The 24,536-nt window shown below is 41.0% G+C and overlaps 1 protein-coding gene across 1 annotated transcript in view; it reads right to left on the reverse strand.

The window, feature by feature from the left end:
- The window catches only part of LOC106606155 (CUB and sushi domain-containing protein 3), a 492,730-nt gene that overhangs the window by 51,492 nt on the left and 416,702 nt on the right, over nucleotides 1-24,536 (reverse strand). The window contains 1 exon segment of the mRNA XM_045717778.1: nucleotides 22,305-22,484. Within this exon segment, the coding sequence (XP_045573734.1) occupies nucleotides 22,305-22,484 (180 nt within the window).

Raw genomic sequence — 24,536 nt, forward strand, 5'->3', positions numbered from 1 at the left:
GAAGGTATGTTAATACAGGACTAGTAAAGGTACACTAATACAGGACGAGTAAAGGTCTGTTAATACAGGACTAGTAAAGGTCTGTTAATACAGGACTAGTAAAGGTCTGTTAATACAGGACTAGTAAAGGTCTGTTAATACAGGACTAGTAAAGGTCCACTAATACAGGACTAGTAAAGGTCCATTAATACAGGACTAGTGAAGGTATGTTAATACAGGACTAGTAAAGGTACACTAATACAGGACTAGTAAAGGTCTGTTAATACAGGACTAGTAAAGGTCTGTTAATACAGGACTAGTAAAGGTCTGTTAATACAGGACTAGTAAAGGCCTGTTAATACAGGACTAGTAAAGGCCTGTTAATACAGGACTAGTAAAGGTCTGTTAATACAGGACTAGTAAAGGTCTGTTAATACAGGACTAGTAAAGGTCTGTTAATACAGGACTAGTAAAGGCCTGTTAATACAGGACTAGTAAAGGTCTGTTAATACAGGACTAGTAAAGGTCTGTTAATACAGGACTAGTAAAGGTCTGTTAATACAGGACTAGTAAAGGTCTGTTAATACAGGACTAGTAAAGGTCTGTTACTACAGGACTAGTAAAGGTCTGTTAATACAGGACTAGTAAAGGTCTGTTAATACAGGACTAGTAAAGGTCTGTTAATACAGGACTAGTAAAGGTCTGTTAATACAGGACTAGTAAAGGTCTGTTAATACAGGACTAGTAAAGGTCTGTTACTACAGGACTAGTAAAGGTCTGTTAATACAGGACTAGTAAAGGTTATAAATGTTTCAGGCGGTGCTGAAGCACCCGCAGCTCCTCTAGTTCCCGTGGCGATGCATGACCTTTATGGAACACTGAACACTAAACTAACTAAACCCTGTACTGAACGGCTGGTTGGGTTCTTTGTTCCTCATAATACATCTCTAACATTTCTTTATGCATATAGCGTGTAGCTACTGAGTACAGAACCTTTCATGGGCTGTCAACAATTTTGACCCCTAACTTTATGAGAAAAAAAATATATATTGTTTTGTTTTACAAAATCCCTTTCTCTGAGCAATTGTATTAGCATAAAATAATATAATTCTATAATTTAAAAAAATGTAGAATTCACATATTGCTCTGTATTTCAATGATTTATTTCATACAGTCTTTATCAAAAGTGTCAATCATTTCAGACACCAACTCTACTCCGAAAACGTAATAAAATAAAAAAATGTATACTGTTTTATGTCTGCTTGACTGTAATGAGTAAATAAACACTCCAACAAAAGGGAGTTTCTTTGTATTGCTCTCGAGTCCTTCAGAAAGACTCTTTATCTCTCTGTGTGTTCCAAATGACCTCCTTTTCCCTACATAGCGCACTGCTTTTTAGCCAGAGTCCTATGCTTCCCTTGTCAAAAGGAGTGGACTACATAGGGAAATAAGGTACCATTTCACACACTTCATCTAAATTACGTCCTTAAATATGAATATCCAGCTGGTTGCAGAATGAGATGCCGCAGTCGGATTCAACGAATCACCCAGATTATTACAATAACAACGATATACAGTATTCACCACACAGCATCCACAATTACCCCAGAACTTCCAACAGGCAGGCAGACAGGCACTGAATTAAAAATAAAGTACAACTGTAAAACTTTCCTAAACCCCCAAGCAGCCTAGCTAGCTGGTATTAGTGCATCTTAGCTGAACATGCCAAAGAAAAACCTGAGGATCTCTAGACTCAGAATTCCTGCTGGCTTCAGCTTTGAATGTGTCACTCACAGCCCAGCTACAGCCTTGCTACAAACCTGGCATATCTCCATCAGCCAGTATCAATAAGCAGCATATCTCAGCTTGCCTGGCTGTCTCGGGCAGGATGACAGCTGCCCTGAATCATGTCTGTATCAAGGCTGTGTCCCAAATCAACAAACAACAAAACCACCCTGTCTGAGCCTCACAGTCTAAAGGCAATCAAACAAAAAGGATGGTCTGATATAGAACACGGGATTGTTTTTCCCCTCTCCAACTGATCAGAATTACCTCACTTCTTCTTCTAGCCTTTTTTGCTCCTGAGCGGCCAGATAAATAAAAAGCTGTGATGAATAACTGTATTCCACTATTAAGATGTTCTTGATGCTTGCCTCTGATTGGCATCGAGGGAGATGGTCTCTGTGAAGTCATCTGCATACACAACAGACCTGGGTTGAAAGACTATTTGAAAATCATTGCGGATAACTGTATCTGTGCTTGATTGAGCTTGTCTGATGCAATAGAACCAAAAGAAAAAGTCTCACAAAAAAAGGGCAAACCCCGCCCACTTGGCACTCCAGGCAAATGCTCTAAAGTATTTGAACGATTTGGAATACTATTTGAACCCAGGTGTGATACACAACACATTATGTCAGAATGTAATGCTGAACTATGCTTAACAGTCCTGTTTCCAGATTAACTTTAGTAGTTGTCCCATTAATACAGAGTATCAGATTAATAATCTAATCTTTCCAGGTCTCTTTTATTTGATTAATTTACCCAGAAATAAAATAAATGGTAAGAAGTGCAGATGGGAGAGAGAGAATAGCACTATTGCAGATCCTCTGTAGAAGCCTCTCTGGCTCTCTGACTAAGTCATGCACACAGGCCCCTGGTAGAATTACAATGATTAACAAGGATTCTCATTCTATTTCTACAGTGGTAACTATAGGAATAGAACAGTGGAATAGTACAAACATTACATTGACTCTATTCTTGATGTAGAATATCTGTTCTATTCTATTCTTGATGTAGAATATCTGTTCTATTCTTGATGTAGAATATCTGTTCTATTCTATTATTGATGTAGAACATCTGTTTATTCTATTCTTGATGTAGAATATCTGTTCTATTCTTGATGTAGAATATCTGTTTATTCTATTCTTGATGTAGAATATCTGTTCTATTCTATTCTTGATGTAGAATATCTGTTCTATTCTTGATGTAGAATATCTGTTCTATTCTTGATGTAGAATATCTGTTTATTCTATTCTTGATGTAGAATATCTGTTCTATTCTATTCTTGATGTAGAATATATGTTTATTCTATTCTTGATGTAGAATATCTGTTTATTCTATTCTTGATGTAGAATATCTGTTTATTCTATTCTTGATGTAGAATATCTGTTCTATTCTATTCTTGATGTAGAATATCTGTTCTATTCTATTCTTGATGTAGAATATCTATTCTATTCTATTCTTGATGTAGAATATCTATTCTATTCTATTCTTGATGTAGAATGTCTGTTCTATTCTATTCTTGATGTAGAATATCTGTTTATTCTATTCTTGATGTAGAATATCTATTCTATTCTATTCTTGATGTAGAATATCTGTTCTATTCTATTCTTGATGTAGAATATCTGTTCTATTCTATTCTTGATGTAGAATATCTGTTTATTCTATTCTTGATGTAGAATATCTGTTCTATTCTATTCTTGATGTAGAATATCTGTTTATTCTATTCTTGATGTAGAATATCTATTCTATTCTATTCTTGATGTAGAATATCTGTTCTATTCTATTCTTGATGTAGAATATCTGTTCTATTCTATTCTTGATGTAGAATATCTGTTTATTCTATTCTTGATGTAGAATATCTGTTCTATTCTATTCTTGATGTAGAATATCTGTTTATTCTATTCTTGATGTAGAATATCTATTCTATTCTATTCTTGATGTAGAATATCTGTTCTATTCTATTCTTGATGTAGAATATCTGTTCTATTCTATTCTTGATGTAGAATATCTGTTCTATTCTATTCTTGATGTAGAATATCTGTTCTATTCTATTCTTTATGTAGAATATCTGTTCTATTCTATTCTTGATGTAGAATATCTGTTCTATTCTATTCTTGATGTAGAATAGCACTATAAACACAGCCCCTCTGGCTTTACACTGACTACTACACACAGGTCAGAGGTTACTGGTAGAATCACTCTCACTGACTACTACACACAGGTCAGAGGTTACTGGTAGAATCACTCTCACTGAGTTACACACAGGTCAGAGGTTACTGGTAGAATCACTCTCACTGAGTTACACACAGGTCAGAGGTTACTGGTGGAATCACTCTCACTGAGTTACACACAGGTCAGAGGTTACTGGTGGAATCACTCTCACTGAGTTACACACAGGTCAGAGGTTACTGGTGGAATCACTCTCACTGAGTTACACACAGGTCAGAGGTTACTGGTGGAATCACTCTCACTGAGTTACACACAGGTCAGAGGTTACTGGTGGAATCACTCTCACTGAGTTACACACAGGTCAGAGGTCACTGGTGGAATCACTCTCACTGAGTTACACACAGGTCAGAGGTTACTGGTGGAATCACTCTCACTGAGTTACACACAGGTCAGAGGTTACTGGTGGAATCACTCTCACTGAGTTACACACAGGTCAGAGGTCACTGGTGGAATCACTCTCACTGAGTTACACACAGGTCAGAGGTTACTGGTGGAATCACTCTCACTGAGTTACACACAGGTCAGAGGTCACTGGTGGAATCACTCTCACTGAGTTACACACAGGTCAGAGGTTACTGGTGGAATCACTCTCACTGAGTTACACACAGGTCAGAGGTCACTGGTGGAAGTGTTACTGACAGCAGCAGTCTCACTCAGGCCTCCATCAGGTGCCCCGTCTACAGGCAAGAGATGTAAAGGCCTGGGGCGTGACTCCACGCTGTCAGGTTGACTGCAACACTGTCAGTCTGCAGCTAGCAGAGAGGTGTGGAACCCTGGCCCCAGCAGACAACACAGTCTGTAGTATGGAGAGATGTGGAACCCTGGCCCCAGCAGACACACAGTCTGTAGTATGGAGAGATGTGGAACCCTGGCCCCAGCCGACACACAGTCTGTAGTATGGAGAGATGTGGAACCCTGGCCCCAGCCGACACACAGTCTGTAGTATGGAGAGATGTGGAACCCTGGCCCCAGCCGACACACAGTCTGTAGTATGGAGAGATGTGGAACCCTGGCCCCAGCCGACACACAGTCTGTAGTATGGAGAGATGTGGAACCCTGGCCCCAGCCGACACACAGTCTGTAGTATGGAGAGATGTGGAACCCTGGCCCCAGCCGACACACAGTCTGTAGTATGGAGAGATGTGGAACCCTGGCCCCAGCAGACACACAGTCTGTAGTATGGAGAGGTGTGGAACCCTGGCCCCAGCCGACACACAGTCTGTAGTATGGAGAGATGTGTAACCCTGGCCCCAGCCGACACACAGTCTGTAGTATGGAGAGATGGAGCCATGGGGTGTGACTTCTCAATACCAGGCTGGGTGAATTGCAGCCTCTCTGTCTGAAGAGAGATTGGACCCTCCTCACTCCTCACCACCAGGCTGTTTGCTGCCTGACAAGACTGGCTGTCTGAACTGAACAGGGCAGAGCTAGGAACAGCTGGGATAGGTGAGGGATGGACTGGCTGTCTGTTGAGTCATGCTAGGTACAGCTGGGATAGGTGAGGGATGGACTGGCTGTCTGTTGAGTGATGCTAGGTACAGCTGGGATAGGTGAGGGATGGACTGGCTGTCTGTTGAGTCATGCTAGGGTCAGCTGTATGGGATGGACTGGCTGTCTGTTGAGTCATGCTAGGTACAGCTGGGATAGGTGAGGGATGGACTGGCTGTCTGTTGAGTCATGCTAGGTACAGCTGGGATAGGTGAGGGATGGACTGGCTGTCTGTTGAGTCATGCTAGGTACAGCTGGGATAGATGAGGGATGGACTGGCTGTCTGAGTATGTGGTACAGCTGAGGATAGATGAGGGATGGACTGGCTGTCTGAGCTGGGCTGCAGGGGACTTGACTCCTAAACACCAGACTGTCTGAGCTGGGCTGCAGGGGACTTGACGACTCAACACCAGGCTGTCTGAGCTGGGCTGCAGGGGACTTGACTCCTCAACACCAGGCTGTCTGAGCTGGGCTGCAGGGGACTTGACTCCTCAACACCAGGCTGTCTGAGTTGAGCTGCAGGGGACTTGACTCCTCAACACCAGGCTGTCTGAGCTGGGCTGCAGGGGACTTGACGACTCAACGCCAGAGCTGTCTGTCTAGGTGTGCTTGGTTAAGGTTTGAACTGGGCTGCCTGGCCTGTCAGTCAGGATTATTGCCTGCAGGTGCTTTCTGACACACTCTCTCTCTCTCCATTGCCTTCCTCTGTTCCCTGACACTCTCTCTCTCTCCATTACCTTCCTCTGTTCCCTGACGCTCTCTCTCTCTCCATTACCTTCCTCTGTTCCCTGACCGCTCTCTCTCTCCATTACCTTCCTCTGTTCCCTGACACTCTCTCTCTCTCCTTCCTGTGATCACCATCAGAGCAATACGTTTAGGGATCTATCCAGCACACCACGGCTTAATAATGGAACAGATAGCATGACATGTTACTACTAAGACTGCTTGGGTGTGTGAGAGGGTGGCATGTTAATAAGAACTCTGTCTGAGGCCACTTGGCGAGAGAGAGAGAGAGAGAGAGAGAGAGATGTAGGAGTGTAATCTCGGAGCCCAGCACCAAATCTTGCTTGGTGTCACCTACAGTAGCTATCTTCATTGATATTAACACCAGTAATGGTAGATTAACAGGATCCACACACTGAGGGTAGACAGATGATCCACACACTGAGGGGTAGACAGATGATCCACACACTGAGGGTAGACAGATGATCCACACACTGAGGGTAGACAGATGATCCACACACTGAGGGGTAGACAGATGATCCACACACTGAGGGGTAGACAGATGATCCACACACTGAGGGTAGACAGATGATCCACACACTGAGGGTAGACAGATGATCCACACACTGAGGGTAGACAGATGATCCACACACTGAGGGTAGACAGATGATCCACACACTGAGGGTAGACAGATGATCCACACACTGAGGGGTAGACAGATGATCCACACACTGAGGGGTAGACAGATGATCCACACACTGAGGGTAGACAGATGATCCACACACTGAGGGTAGACAGATGATCCACACACTGAGGGTAGACAGATGATCCACACACTGAGGGGGGTAGACAGATGATCCACACACTGAGGGGTAGACAGATGATCCACACACTGAGGGTAGACAGATGATCCACACACTGAGGGTAGACAGATGATGCAGTGATTGTACAGCCAGTATGATCCCAAGCCAACAACCTCCTTAGTTCCTTGTCTAAAAAGTATCCATGTTATTGCTCTGTGTGTGTGTGTGTGTGTGTGTGTGTGTGTGTGTGTGTGTGTGTGTGTGTGTGTGTGTGTGTGTGTGTGTGTGTGAATGGCTATCCTGTGCTCTTTTATTGCAGGGATCTGTTCCTTAGCAACCGTGTCCCGTTTGCCTTGTCTGTCCGTGGTGCTCCTCGTGGCTCGTCGCTCGCTGCCTTCCTGGCGCCACTGCAGTACTTAATGTGAACACGATATTGCGTACGTCTCAAATGGCACCCTATTCCCTATACAGTGCACCACTTTAGACCAGAGCCCTAGGGCACCTTATTCCTTATATAGTGCACTACTTTAGACAGAGCCCTATGGAACCCTATTCCCTATAAGTGATACTTTAGACCAGAGCCCTATGGAACCCTATTCCCTCTATAGTGCACTACTTTAGACCAGAGCCCTATGGAACCCTATTCCCTATATAGTGCATTACCTTCAAACAGGGCTCGGGTAGGGCACTATATAGTACACAGGGAGCCAATTTAAAATGCAAACCATTTAGTTTTGGACTTTGTTGCCAGATATGCAAATCTATTGCTTCTCTTCTGTAATAAATGTATCTGCTTCAGCGTTCATGAAAGCAGCGAGGGTTTCCTCCCTTGCAGAGTAACGTTGAATGTTCATCTAAGCAGAACAGAAGAGGAGCCAGGCGTATGATTCTGACATCACAACACCGTAGCTGATAATCATGTGTGACAGCTTGGTCCTTCGAGCCGGATCTCAAAATCTGCTTCTGTCGGTCCAGGGAGACAGCGAAACCGTGCACGGGCGGATGAAATATCCGTAGACTAAAGACCTGGCCCCTTGCTGAGGGTTCTTTACAGACCGGTGGCAAACTGGTATGCGACAGAAACGGTGACGAGATCCAACCTTCATTGAATTCTCAGCTGCAAGATAAGGTCAGTAATCTTTGTTCATTAGTTTGGGGTTAAATTCTAAACTTACTATAAATGTGAAGGAGGATTTTAACCTGTTAGGGCTAGGGGGCAGTATTGACACGGCCGGATAAAAAACGTACCCGATTTAATCTGGTTACTACTCCTGCCAAGTAACTAGAATATGCATATAATTATTGGCTTTGGATAGAAAACACCCTAAAGTTTCTAAAACTGTTTGAATGGTGTCTGTGAGTATAACAGAACTCAAATGGCAGGCCAAAACCTGAGAAGATTCCATGCAGGAAGTGGCCTGTCTGAGAAGTTGTGTTTCATCTTGGCTCTTTTTATTGAAGACTGAGGATCTTTGCTCTAACGTGACACTTCCTACGGCTCCCATAGGCTCTCAGAGCCCGGGAAAAAGCTGAACGATATCGAGGCAGCCTCTGGCTGAAACACATTATCGCTTTTGGCAAGTGGCCGATCAGAGTACTATGGGCTTAGGCGCGTGCCCGAGTCGACCGAATGCTTTATTTTCTTTCGTCTGTTTACCTAAACGCAGATTCCCAGTCGGAATATTATCGGTTTTTTATGAGAAAAACGGCATAAAAATTGATTTTAAACAGCGGTTGACATGCTTCGAAGTACGGTAATGGAATATTTAGACATTTTTTGTCACGAATTGCGCCATGCTCGTCACCCTTATTTACCCTTTCGGATAGTGTCTTGAACGCACGAACAAAACGCCGCTGTTTGGATATAACTATGGATTATTTTGAACCAAACCAACATTTGTTATTGAAGTAGAAGTCCTGGGAGTGCATTCTGACGAAGACAGCAAAGGTAATAACATTTTTCTTATAGTAAATCTGACTTTGGTGAGTGCTACATTTGCTGGTTGTCTAAATAGCTAGCCCTGTGATGCCGGGCTATCTACTGAGAATATTGCAAAATGTGCTTTCACCGAAAAGCTATTTTAAAATCGGACATATCGAGTGCATAGAGGAGTTCTGTATCTATAATTCTTAAAATAATTGTTATGCTTTTTGTGAACGTTTATCGTGAGTAATTTAGTAAATTCACCGGCAGTGTTCGGTGGGAATGCTAGTCACATGCTAGTCACATGCTAATGTAAAAAGCTGGTTTTTGATATAAATATGAACTTGATTGAACAAAACATGCATGTATTGTATAACATAATGTCCTAGGTGTGTCATCTGATGAAGATCATCAAAGGTTAGTGCTGCATTTAGCTGTGGTTTGGGTTTATGTGACATTATATGCTAGCTTGAAAAATGGGTGTCTGATTATTTCTGGCTGGGTACTCTGCTGACATAATCTAATGTTTTGCTTTCGTTGTAAAGCCTTTTTGAAATCAGACAGTGTGGTTAGATTAACGAGAGTCTTGTCTTTAAAATGGTGTAAAATAGTAATATGTTTGAAAAATTGAAGTTTTTGCATTTTTGAGGTTTTTGAATAACGCGCCACGGGATTACACTGGCTGTTACGTAGGTGGGACGATTTGGTGCCACCTACCCTAGAGAGGTTAACCGTAAAACTAACAGTAAGTAAGATTTGTATCGGGTATACCGTCCATATAATCTAATGTAGAGAAAGTTTAAGACAAAAGTATCTATGTTAGTGTTGGCGGCACTGGGTTACAGATCTAAGTAAGCCCTTAAAGTAAAACTGGTTGCAGTAAGTCCTAAAAGTAAAACTGGTTGCAGTAAGACCTAACAGTAAAACTGGTTGAAGTACAGTATTTAACAGTAAGACCTAACAGTAAAACTGGTTGAAGTACAGTATTTAACAGTAAGACCTAACAGTAAAACTGGTTGCAGTACAGTATTTAACAGTAAGACCTAACAGTAAAACTGGTTGAAGTACAGTATTTAACAGTAAGACCTAACAGTAAAACTGGTTGAAGTACAGTATTTAACAGTAAGACCTAACAGTAAAACTGGTTGAAGTACAGTATTTAACAGTAAGACCTAACAGTAAAACTGGTTGCAGTACAGTATTTAACAGTAAGACCTAACAGTAAAACTGGTTGAAGTACAGTATTTAACAGTAAGACCTAACAGTAAAACTGGTTGAAGTACAGTATTTAACAGTAAGACCTAACAGTAAAACTGGTTGAAGTACAGTATTTAACAGTAAGACCTAACAGTAAAACTGGTTGCAGTACAGTATTTAACAGTAAGACCTAACAGTAAAACTGGTTGAAGTACAGTAGCCGGGAAAACGTAATATAGAAGGCGAAATAAAGATAAGTAAGTTACTTTAGTCTAGGACTAACGGGAGTAAGTGAGATTAAGTATGATAACAGTAGAGCATACACATAGATTGTGAGAATTGGAGCTAATATTGAGACCTAAACGATAACTGGTCAATAATATATTAGGCGGAAAACATAATATAGAAGGCGAAATATAATAATACAATGTATAAGAACGTAGGTCAGGGACATAATTTGTATGAATATAGATCGCCTGTCAAAATACATTTTAGAGGGGATAATCGAGATCTACCGAAGGCGCATAAAATAGGTCTGATTATTCCAAACAGGAGGAAGAAGGTTACACCCATAGAAAGTGAGAATACATATTAGAAAATAAATGTAGTAATTGAGTAAGTACACACATATTGTGAGAATAAGCATAACAGTAATTGAATAAACATGGGTGGTAAATCCTCAAAGGAAGATAAGAGGAATGTGTATTATGGTCCGAAATGGAGGAAGAAGTACGATTTTGATGGATGTTTAAATGTTGAAAGATTGGAATCAATGGTTAAACAAATAAATAGGGTATGTGGGGATAAGACAGAGAAGCAGCGTACAGAAGGCCTCGATACCGCTCGTGTTTGGCTGGGCCAAGAGAAAGGGAGCCGAGGGAGGTAGAGAGGAAGAGACACAGAAAGGAGGACAGGATTTAGCAACTTTATTGAGAAAGTGGATAGAGGTGGAGAAAGGGAGGAAGTCGAGAAAAGTGGATAGAGACAGTCAAAAGAAAGGGGGAAATAGATGCCTTAACTGTCACAAACCGGGTCATTTGCTAGAGAGCGGGTTGGTGGTTCAGCGGTAGAATTCTCGCCTGCCATGCGGGAGGCTCGGGTTCGTATCTCAGCCTATGCATCAGTGGATTAAAATTTGAGATGCTGACTGTCATTCAACTGTTGGTATGTTTTGCCTGGAAAGATACGGTTGTTAGTGGTTGTTTAAGATATAAACCGAACGTTTTGATAGCTTGTTTAGTTTAAATTGAAAGACAGATTCATTCAAAAATAATCGCGAGGTGAATTCAATAAAGTACGTTGTTTGTGGTCTAAATGGCCTGCTGAAAGGATTTATAGAGAATGGAAGTTGTATTTGAATGACGGAATCAAGGAAAAGGCAGTTACCTAAATCTAATGAATTATAAGGAGCGGATAGGTAATTGTAACCACCGAAAGGTATTTATTTTTATGCTAAAAGAGTTGAAAGAAGTATTTTATAAATTTGGCGATATACATGGTATTTTTAAAGTCTTGGACATTTCATAAGAGTGAAGCCGAAAGAGAGACAAAGTTGTAACATTGGTTTTAATCTTACGATAGAGGTAAGGCAGAAAGTTGTTTGAAAAGAGGTCATGTTTTCCCTTCCGGGTTAAAAGAGGAGAGTTGGTTGTGAGCGCTGGACTATATTTGGCTGGAAGCGATTCAGATCTGAATAATGGAACCGTAAAAGTTTGGTGATAAATTCTGGTTATTGATTCGTGGATTGATTGCTTAGTAACACCAGTGAATTGAACAGGAAGTGAATGTAAACTAACATTATAATCTGTTTCCATTGCATGGAAAAATGTCAAGTCAGTAAAGTGAATTGCAGGTTGAGTTAATTTTAATTTTACAGGGACGGTGCACATTAAACACAGTTGTGTGTATAATGGCAGGGTATTCCTAGCAAACAGAATGGGCCTGTTTGCAGACAAACTGAAGGGGTTTTAAGGTTTTAAGCAATCTTGGGTCCGATTAATCAAATAGTACGTTAAATATGGGAGTTTCATAGATTTGAAGTACAGGATGGTATCCAAGGATAGTGTATGTTCAATTAAAGTACACACAACCATCGAGGAAGTTTAAAATGAATGATTAATGATTTGAGGAAGTACAGTGGAATTATTATTAGGTTTGGTTTGTAGTTAACGTTTGGGTTTCTGAATCGGTGTAGTATAAGGAATGATGACCAAATGTTTGTGGTTATTTTATGGAAAAAGGAGCGCTTAGCTCTCTTTGGGAAAAATTCCTAGGGACAGGATATCTTAAAGGGGTATACACATATGGCATTTTTGTCACGATTCCCACCGACGGTGGCGCCCCCTCCTGCTCGGGTGGCGCTCGGCGGTCGTCGTCACCGGCCTATTAGCTGCCACCGATTCCCTTTTTTTGGTTTTGGGCACCTGTGTTCAGTTTAGTTAATTAGCGGGGCTATTTAATTTAGCTGGCCCGCTTCCGTGTTTTGCGGGATTGTTTCTTGTCAGACGGCTTGTGTTCGTGTCGGCGTTGTTTTACGCCGTATGTATTTTCTCCCCTGTGTTTGGGAACATTTGTTTTTGTGTGAGTGTATATTAAAAACACCACTACCCTGTGTTCGCTGCTTCCTGCGCCTCATTCCTCCTCCACATTTACATTTTTGTCATTTAGCAGACGCTGTTATCCAGAGTGACTTACAGTAGTGAATGCAGACATTTCATGCTTTTTTTTTTTTTTTCTCCGGACTGGTCCCCCATGGGAATCGAACCCACAACTCTGGCGTTGCAAACACCATGCTCTACCAACTGAGCCACACGGGATTACCAAGCCGTAACAATTTTGGAAGTTTTATTTTCTGAGTTTTAATTAAAATCGCATAAAAATTGATTTTAAACAGCGTTTGATATTTTGAATTTTTTTGTCACGATATTTTTATAAAGGAAGTTCCGGGAAGCTGAGATACAATATGTAGATAAAGTTGGACGATTTTTCGTTAATTTGTCTAAATCTAGGAAGAAACCCTTCTGTGAAGGAGTGGTATGACTTTTGACCTCTATTATGGCTCTCCTGTGAGGTCTGATCAGCTGCATAGGAGGGCCATTTGGATAAGGAAGAAAAAGGGTCACTTGTGATACTAACTTTAAGGAAATTTGTAGAACTGATAATTAGGATGGAGTTTAAAGTTCTTAGACATATCTGTAATTTAAGCACATGAGATGGCAGTGTAAGATATTGAGGACAACAAGGCTGTGAAATTGATATAATAAGTATTATTATATTTTGTTATTGAACAAGGTTATTGAGTTAGCAAGAATAAGTCTAATAATGGTAAGACTTAGGTTAACCTGTTTAGGATAGGGGGCAGTATTTTCACGGCCGGATAAAAAAACGTACCTGATTTAATCTGTTTATTACTCCTGCCCAGAAACTAGAATATGCATATAATTGTTTGATTTGGATAGAAAACACCCTAAAGTTTCTAAAACTGTTTGAATGGTGTCTGTGAGTATAACAGAACTCACATGGCAGGCCAAAACCTGAGAAGATTCCAAACAGGAAGTGCCCTCTCTGACCATTTCTTGGCCTTCTTTAGCCTCTTTGTTGAAAACAGAGGATCTCTGCTGTAACGTGACACTTTCTAAGGCTCCCATAGGCTCTCAGAAGGCGCCAGAACGTCGAATGATGACTCTGCAGTCTCTGGCTGAAAAACAGTAGCGCATTTGGATAGTGGTCGATCTGAGAACAATGAAACGGGTGCGCGCGTGCACGTGAAAGGTCCATTTTACATTTTCAGTCTTTGAACGAAAACGATGTCTCCCGGTCGGAATATTATCGCTATTTTACAAGAAAGATCGCATAAAAATTGATTTTAAACAGCGTTTGACATGCTTCGAAGTACGGTAATGGAATATTTAGATTTTCTTTGTCACGATACGCGCCGGCGCGTCACCCTTCATTACCCTTCGGATAGTGTCTTGAACGCACGAACAAAACACCGCTATTTGGATATAACTATGGAGTATTTCGAACCAAACCAACATTTGTTGTTGAAGTAGAAGTCCTGGGAGTGCATTCTGATGAAGAACAGCAAAGGTAATCCAATTTTTCTTATAGTAAATCTGAGTTTGGTGAGTACCAAACTTGGTGGGTGTCAAAATAGCTAGCCTGTGATGGCCGGGCTATCTACTCAGAATATTGCAAAATGTGCTTTCACCGAAAAGCTATTTTAAAATCGGACACCGCGATTGCATAAAGTAGTTCTGTATCTATAATTCTTAAAATAATTGTTATGTTTTTTGTGAACGTTTATCGTGAGTAATTTAGTAAATTCACCGGAAGCTTTTGGTGGGGATACATTTTCTGAACATCACACGCCAATGTAAAAAGCTGTTTTTTTATATAAATATGAACTTGATTGAACAAAACATGCATGTATTGTATAATACCTTTAATCATTGAAAGGTTGTATTAACATAATGTCCTAGGAGTGTCATCTGATGAAGATCATCAAAGGTTAGTGCTTCATTTAGCTGTGTTTTGGGTTTCTGTGACATATATGCTTGCTTGAAAAATGTCTGTGACTATTTTGGGCTATGTACTCTCCTAACATAATCTAACGTTTTGCTTTCGCTATAAAGCCTTTTTGAAATCGGACAATGTGGTTAGATTAACGAGAGTCTTATCGTTAAAATGGTGTAAAATAGTCGTATGGTTGAAAATGTTTAATTATTACATTTTTGAGGTTTTTGTATTTCGCGCCACGCTGTTCCACTGGCTGTTGAATAGAGTGGGACGGTGACGTCCCACCTAGCCCATAGAGGTTAACGATGTCATAATCTAGATATTACTACCATAGACACGTAGATTTTTCTAAATTCCAGTAGTGCAACCAGGGAGACAGTGAGACATTTAGTTATTATTTGGAAACAACCAGTATTTAACACTGACTGTTATGAGAAAGAGCGACTGACAGATAGAAGGAAGGGCAGACGGAGAAGTCCTCCCCCGCACTGCTGAAACCTTGAGGGTTGGGGAGTAGCAGGATGAAAGGAGGGGGGCCAGGAGGAGAAGATAGGAAGAGAATTTGGTCCGCTTAGCTTTAGGATATTAATTAATGGAGAGACTATCGGCTCCATTGGTTTTAAATATATATATATATATATATATGAAAAAAGTTAGGAGGAGAGGCAGGTATTTAGTTTTGATTTTAAGTTTATGTTTGGTAAATTCGCTAAGAGGAGATATGATCATTTTGTTGAAAGTAGTTGTTACCCGAACTAAAAGGGGAATGAAAGCTTAGTTGGTTTCAGGAACTAAGGTGTTAGACACTGAACCATTGCCCAGACACTATTCTGCACAGGCCGAAATAGTAGCACTGACTAGAGCCGGAGAGATAAGAAAGGAGAGAAAAGTTACTATTTACACAGACAAGCACATAGGCATTTAAAACCATACAAAGCAGCACAGATACATCTTAAAGAAGATAAGACACTTGACAGAGAATTGTTACAGGATAGCCAAGAACGAATGCCCCAGGAAGAATTGGACATGTGGAAAATGAAAGGGGCAATCCTATAAGATAAGGTCTGACATAAGGATAATTTACTAATCTTACCAAAGACATTGTTTAGATATGCAGCAATATTGATACATGGGCTGAGCAGGTGATAGAACAGGTTAGGAAACACTGCAGGTTTTTAAAGAGTGGTGGCCTAGAGGATAACTACTTAATAACTACTTAATGGCCTAGAGGGTAACTACTTAATGGCCTAGAGGATAACTACTTAATAACTACTTAATGGCCTAGAGGATAACTACTTAATGGCCTAGAGGATAACTACTTAATGTCCTAGAGGATAACTACTTAATGGCCTAGAGGATAACTACTTAATGGCCTAGAGGATAACTACTTAATGGCCTAGAGGATAACTACTTAATGTCCTAGAGGATAACTACTTAATGGCCTAGAGGATAACTACTTAATGTCCTAGAGGATAACTACTTAATGGCCTAGAGGATAACTACTTAATGTCCTAGAGGATAACTACTTAATGGTCTAGAGGGTAACTACTTAATGGCCTAGAGGATAACTACTTAATAACTACTTAATGGCCTAGAGGATAACTACTTAATGGCCTAGAGGATAACTACTAAACTACTTAATGGCCTAGAGGGTAACTACTTAATGGCCTAGAGGATAACTACTTAATGGCCTAGAGGATAACTACTTAATGGCCTAGAGGATAACTACTTAATGGCCTAGAGGGTAACTACTTAATGGCCTAGAGGATAACTACTTAATGGCCTAGAGGATAACTACTTAATAACTACTTAATGGCCTAGAGGATAACTACTTAATGGCCTAGAGGATAACTACTTAATGGCCTAGAGGGTAACTACTTAATGGCCTAGAGGATAACTACTTAATGGCCTAGAGGATAACTACTTAATGGCCTAGAGGATAACTACTTAATGGCCTAGAGGGTAACTACTTAATGGCCTAGAGGATAACTGCTTAATGGCCTAGAGGATAACTACTTAATGGCCTAGAGGATAACTACTTAATGGCCTAGAGGGTAACTACTTAATGGTCTAGAGGATAACTGCTTAATGGCCTAGAGGATAACTACTTAATGTCCTAGAGGATAACTACTTAATGGCACAGAGGATAACTACTTAATGGCCTAGAGGATAACTACTTAATGGCCTAGAGGATAACTACTTAATGGCCTAGAGGGTAACTACTTAATGGCCTAGAGGATAACTACTTAATGGCCTAGAGGATAACTACTTAATGGCCAGAGGATAACTACTTAATGGCCTAGAGGGTAACACAATAACTACTTAATGGCCTAGAGGATAACTACTTAATGGCCTAGAGGATAACTACTTAATTAAGGGTAACTACTTAATGGCCTAGAGGATAACTACTTAATGGCCTAGAGGATAACTACTTAATAACTACTTAATGGCCTAGAGGACTTAATGGCCTAGAGGATAACTACTTAATGGCCTAGAGGATAACTACTTAATGGCCTAGAGGATAACTACTTAATGGTCTAGAGGATAACTACTTAATGGCCTAGAGGATAACTACTTAATGGTCTAGAGGATAACTACTTAATGGCCTAGAGGATAACTACTTAATGGTCTAGAGGATAACTACTTAATGGCCTAGAGGATAACTACTTAATGGTCTAGAGGATAACTACTTAATGGCCTAGAGGATAACTACTTAATGGCCTAGAGGATAACTACTTAATGGCCTAGAGGATAACTACTTAATGGCCTAGAGGATAACTACTTAATGGTCTAGAGGATAACTACTTAATGGCCTAGAGGATAACTACTTAATGGTCTAGAGGATAACTACTTAATGGCCTAGAGGATAACTACTTAATGGCCTAGAGGATAACTACTTAATGGCCTAGAGGATAACTACTTAATGGCCTAGAGGATAACTACTTAATGGCCTAGAGGATAACTACTTAATGGCCTAGAGGATAACTACTTAATGGTCTAGAGGATAACTACTTAATGGCCTAGAGGATAACTACTTAATGGCCTAGAGGATAACTACTTAATGGCCTAGAGGATAACTACTTAATGGCCTAGAGGATAACTACTTAATGGCCTAGAGGATAACTACTTAATGGCCTAGAGGATAACTACTTAATGGCCTAGAGGATAACTACTTAATGGCCTAGAGGATAACTACTTAATGGCCTAGAGGATAACTACTTAATGGCCTAGAGGATAACTACTTAATGGCCTAGAGGGTAACTACTTAATGGCCTAGAGGATAACTACTTAATGGTCTAGAGGATAACTACTTAATGGCCTAGAGGGTAACTACTTAATGGCCTAGAGGATAACTACTTAATGGCCTAGAGGATAACTACTTAATGGTCTAGAGGATAACTACTTAATGGCCTAGAGGATAACTACTTAATGGCCTAGAGGATAACTACTTAATGGCCTAGAGGATAACTACTTAATGGCCTAGAGGATAACTACTTAATGGCCTAGAGGATAACTACTTAATGGCCTAGAGGATAACTACTTAATGGCCTAGAGGATAACTACTTAATGGCCTAGAGGATAACTACTTAATGGCCTAGAGGATAACTACTTAATGTCCTAGAGGATAACTACTTAATGACCTAGAGGATAACTACTTAATAACTACTTAATGACCTAGAGGATAACTACTTTTAAAAAAAATGGTAGAATATCCATTCCAACATTTGGAAATGGACCTTATTGAACTATTCCGAAGTGAGGGGAAGAAGGGGTGTTTAACAATAATAGATAAGTATAGCAAATGGGTAGAAGCGTTCCCAACTTACTTGGTGGACATGATTATGGCAGCTAAAATATTAGGTCAAGATATTATCCCTAGAGTTGGTTTACTAGGATCTATCTCTTTAAATAATGGATGACATTTTAGCTAATCAGGTAGAGCCTATAGAATGCCAGAGTTAGGGAGAATAGAACAAGCAGACATAGAAGTTGAAGAAATACTAGCAGAGCACATGAGAAGACTGTTTGTTGACCAAACCCGTATGTCCAAGATTTTGTGTCCAACAGGTGAATTACAGGAGAAGGTGATTCACTCAATCCAACCAGGAGACTGGGTGTGGATCCAGTCCCTGAGGAGAAAAGACTGGAAGCAGCCCCGTTGGGAAGGCCCATACCAGGTTCTGTTAAACCACTGCCTTTGCCATTAGAAAAGCTGAGAGAGTCACTTGGGTCCACGTTACCCACTGCAAGAAGGTATGTACACATATGAGCACTGCTGATCACACACAGAGTTAGGAGAAGAACCGAGTACCAACAGGGTCCGGGGGTTACCTCCTTAACGAAGATTTCCTATCCCGACCGTTCATCACTGTGTGTGCTCCTAGAGGTGTGAGTATGGGGTGGTACCTAGCAGAGAGACTAAGGGCAGGAGAGGGTTGGCGGTTTTTGGGAAGAGTAGAGACTCTGAGCTGCATCGTAGTCTTGGTAACCTTTCTGATACATTCAGATCCACCACCTTCCGGTACTAATCATACGACACTGTTGTCATTCATAAGAATGAAAAGATAAACTATATAATACACTGATGAGTGACGTACAGAATAAGGAGCCAAAGAAGATCAAGATGTAGAATTTAAGGTAAACATTAAACAATTCCCTAGGAAAGCAAATAACTTTACAGGGATTGGGTGGGCCAGATTGAAGTACTCAGCCAACCCACCTCGGTTCACCTTAAATTCCTGATGAGTACCAGCGTTATAGATACAAGAATGGCACCGAGAACTTAGATGATTTTAATGGCTGTAATACAATCGTTAATGTGACTGACTTAGGTTTAGAAGTACAGGAGAAAATTCTTAACCTCACAGCACCTATAACTGATGTAGGGTGGGCTATTACCAGCAAAGGACGCATACGACAGAAATTACCACAAAGGGTGGTTAGGAACTTGCGCCCTGGGGTTATTGGTCCAACCAGTTCGAGTTAGTCATCAGAGGCCAGTTATAAGAGGCTAAAGTAGGCACAGGAGGAGTTTTGATCAGGATGGGAGTAGCTTTGTCTAGATGGATGCTATTGGCATCCCCAGGGAAGTTCCAGATGAATACAAAGCTATGAATCAAATATGTGAAGGCTTTAACACTACATTATTTTGGTGGTTGACAATAAATAAAAATGTGGATGGGATTAATGACATCTTTTATATTCAACAGAGATTCATGAATGAAACCGGTGATGCAGTAAAGAGGTTCTCTGACCAATTATCCGCCACCTCCCTCATGACCTGGTAAAATAGACTGACTCTCGATATGTTATTGGCCGAAGAGGGCGGTGTAGGTAGAATGATTAGGTTCATTGCTGTATGTACATTCCTGATAACACAGCTCATGTTTGGGAAATGGAAAAGTGTTGTAAGAACTGTTATTATGGGCTGCTTTCACCTGTATTAGTGTGTTGATATTGTGTGATTGATGAGTATATGCCAAGTATGAAAGGTTCAATCACCAGAACTCTAGAGAGATCGATGACGCAGCAGACGGTGAGATATGGACCCATTCCGAGCTCCGATCAGTGGGAGGACGAACACGGGCCTCCAGGCCAGGAAGATGGCTCCGTTTCTTTTAACCATGAGGAGCCAATGTTTGATGAAACCATTTTCAACGTTTAGATTGACTGTTCCTTTAATGATAATTATGATGAAAATCCTGTAAACGAAGTGTCATAATTGGAAATAGGCCCAGGACAGTCATTGATGAGTATCGGGTGTATATACATGTATTGGTTTGGTTAATCCTTGTATCACAATTATGTTTCCATATAGCATTTGATAATCAATGTGTATTATTAGTCATTTAAGGGTGGAATGATAAGAGAATTATCTAATAAAAGGTAAATGAATCAATAATCCATTATTAATTAGTAGTTATGTAGCATGGATAACGAATAAATAATGTACTGAACGTTAGTCCCATAAGGTCTAGTAGAGGCCCGGGACAAAATGTGTGTGTGTGTGTGTGTTTTAGTGGGCCTAAGATAACGACAAGTAGACTGTGCTTGACCCGACAGCTGAGGAACTTGGATTAATTTAGAGGAGAAAGGGAGTGACCCTCAAGGTTTCCTAATCTCGGGGGAAAGGAACAGACAGCGCTGGATAATGATTAACAGTGGTGGGAAGTCAAGGGAGAGATACTGTTCACCTACTGTTTGTGTGTATGTGCGTGCGTAGGTTATCTACTGTTGGTGTGGAGGTGTGTGCGTAAGCGGAGAGAGAGGATAAAATGAACATCTTTGTTAATGTTGGGCAGAACGTTCTCTGAATAAACCGTACGAACATTTTGCAGAAAGCTGAGTCCTTGCCTAATTATTAAACCATTGTCTTACAAACCTTGGGAATTAGTCAAAGCTTATTGATTGTTCATTATTATCATTGGGATAGAAAAATTCCTATGACACAGAGTAACGTTGAATGTTCATCTAAGCAGAACAGAAGAGGAGCCAGGCGTATGATTCTGACATTACAACACTGTAGCTGATAATCATGTGTGATATAGACTAGAGCTTCTTCACTCATCACTGTCATCATCTAGGGCCTGACGCACAGTTGAGATAACGATACAACTTGGACTTTCTCCTAAAATCACTCATTGACATCACAGGGAGACTTGAGTAAAGGGTCTGTTGACACTGCTTGTGGAAGGAAGATATTTCATTGGTTTTAGCTGACAGAATAATTGATTAGAACAAGGGTAGCAAAATTCTGGTAACTTTTGCCAAAATTCCCCGTTTTTCAAGTAATCCTGGTTGAAAGAATCCTGGAATTACGAGGGAATATGTAGGAAATCCAGGAATCCTCAAACCAGGATTTCTTGGAAACCAGGAAATTTGGGGAAAGTTAACGGAATTTTGCTAACTACATCTAATAAAATGGCTTTGTGACATATTTTCTTTCCTGTAATCTGAACGGGCCCCTATCATCATCATCACCACCACCATCATCATCACCCTCATCTTCATCATCATCACCTTCATCACCACCACCACCATCATCACCCTCATCTTCATCACCACCCTCATCATCACCACCACCATCATCATCACCACCACCATCACCACAATCTTCATCACCACCATCATCATCACCACCATCTTCATCACCACCATCATCATCCCCACCACCATCCTCATCATCACCCTCATCTTCATCAACACCACCATCCTCATCATCACCCTCATCTTCATCATCACCCTCATCATCACCACCACCATCATCATCACCACCACCATCACCATCATCATCACCACCATCATCATCATCCCCACCACCATCCTCATCATCACCCTCATCTTCATCATCACCCTCATCATCAACACCATCCTCATCATCACCCTCATCTTCATCACCACCATCCTCATCATCACCCTCATCTTCACCACCACCACCACCATCATCATCCCCACCACCATCTTCATCATCACCCTCATCTTCATCATTACCATCACCATCATCATCACCCTCATCTTCATCATCATCACCCTCATCTTCATCATTACCATCACCATCATCATCACTATCATCATCACCCTCGCCTTCATCATCATCACCATCATCATCACCCTCATCTTCATCATCATCATCTTCACACCACCATCATCAGATGTTGTACCTTTGCAGATGGGTGTGATGGCGCTCCAGGTGCCATTGTGGGTACAGGTGCGAGTTGTGGCCCCGCCTGCCTCTATCAGGTAGCCAGGCTGGCACATGAAGGTGATGTTCTGGCCCACAGTGAAGTCCTCTCCAAACCTCAGACCATTAGCAGGAACACCTGGGTCTACACAGCTGATCACTGGTGAGACAATACAGAGACAGACAGGGAGAGTGATCAACATTACATCAACATCTTGAAAGATCAGTGTTTGTGTTATAGCCTGGTCCCAGATCAGTGGTTGTGTTATAGCCTGGTCCCAGATCAGTGGTTGTGTTATAGCCTGGTCCCAGATCAGTGATTGTGTTATAGCCTGGTCCCAGATCAGTGGTTGTCATGAATACATTAAGATAAGCTGGTTACATAGTGAACAGATCTGTGACCTGATGGTAGCAGCACATCAATAAAACACAGACTGATAATATAGCTGCTGTAGCAGCACATCAATAAAACACAGACTGATAATAAAGCTGCTGTAGCAGCACATCAATAAAACACAGACTGATAATATAGCTGCTGTAGCAGCACATCAATAAAACACAGACCAGTAAATGTTTAACTGAACATTAATTAGATAAAGTGCACGAAAAGACATTGAAGTAATGTGACCTAGGATCAGTAAAGTCTTTGTTAAAGTACATTGTAAAAAAAAACAAACATATTTTTACGGTAACTTACTGGCAGCCAGTTACCTGTAAGTTACTGTAAAAAAAGATACAGTACGTTACCATAAATTCCAAATAAACTTTTGTTCAGCAGAACATTACTGTATAGTTTATTTGGAATTTACGGTAAAATACTGTACCAGTGTAGTCATGTGTTCTAAGAACTCAGACCCTGGGGGACAAGACAAAACCTTTATCGACATGTCATACGACGTCATCACATATCCCACATACAGTAAGATGTCACACAGTATCTCAAATTCTGGTAACTGTTGCCAAAATACAGTTTGAGGAGATGATGTCATACAGTCAGAGGAGATGATGTCATACACCATATTATTATTATTATTATTATTTTGTCATTTAGCAGAGGCTCTTAGTAATGTGGATACATACATTTCATACATTTTTTTTTTTTTGTACTGGCCACCCGTGGGAATCGAACCCACAACCCTGGCGTTGCACACACCATGCTGGCGTTGGAAACACCATGCTCTACCAACTGAGCCACAGGGAAGACTGTTTGTAAAAACGAACCATATTTAGTCATTTAGGAGACACTCTTATCCAGAGCGACTAAAAGTTAGTGCATTCATCTCAGCTAGGTGGGACAACCACATATCACTGACATAGAAAGTACATTTCTCCTCCATAAAGTAGCTAACAGTAGAGCCAGAGCTTGGAAGGAGGTGTGGGGGGGTCAAGTGCTGGTTGAGGATTGGATTTATTTTATTATTACTAAACCAATTTCATTCGGTGGCCGGGGGTGGAGGTGAGGAGGAGGGTTATATAAGATACTGTTTGAAGAGGTAGGGTTTCAGATGTTTTGAGCAGGGTCTCTGCTGTCCTAGCTTCAGGGGAAGCTGGCTCCACCGTTGGGGTGCCAGGACAGAGAAGAGCTGCCCTCCCGTAGGGGTGGGAGGGCCAAGACACCTGAGGTGGCAGTGAGATGTCATACCGTCAGAGGAGACAGAATATATCAAATCAAACTTTATACGCCGAATACAAGTGTAGACTTTACCGTGAAATGCTGACTTACAAGCCCTTAACTAACAGTGCAGTTCAAGAAGAGTTAAGAAAATATTTACCAAATAAACTAAATATTTTTTGAAAGTAACACAATAAAATAACAATAACATGGCTATATACAGGGGGTACCGGTACCGAGTCAATGTGCAGGGGTACAGGTTAGAGGTCATTTGTACATGTAGGTAGGGGTGAAGTGACTATGCATAGATAATAAACAGCGAGTAGCAGCAGTGTACAAAACAAATGGGGGGGGGGTCAATGTAAATAGTCTGGGTGGCCATTTGATTAATTGTTCAGCAGTCTTATGGCTTGGTGGTAGAAGCTGTTAAGGAGCCTTTTGGTCCTAGAATCCGGTACTGCTTGCCATGCGGAAGCAGAGAGAACAGTCTATGACTTGGCTGACTGGAGTCTCTGACTATTTTATGGGCTTTCCTCTGACACCGCCTATTATATAGGTCCTGGACGGCAGGAAGCTTGGCCCCAGTGATGTACTGGGCCG

This window comes from Salmo salar, chromosome ssa05, assembly GCF_905237065.1.
Source record: "Salmo salar chromosome ssa05, Ssal_v3.1, whole genome shotgun sequence".
NCBI lineage: Eukaryota > Metazoa > Chordata > Actinopteri > Salmoniformes > Salmonidae > Salmo > Salmo salar.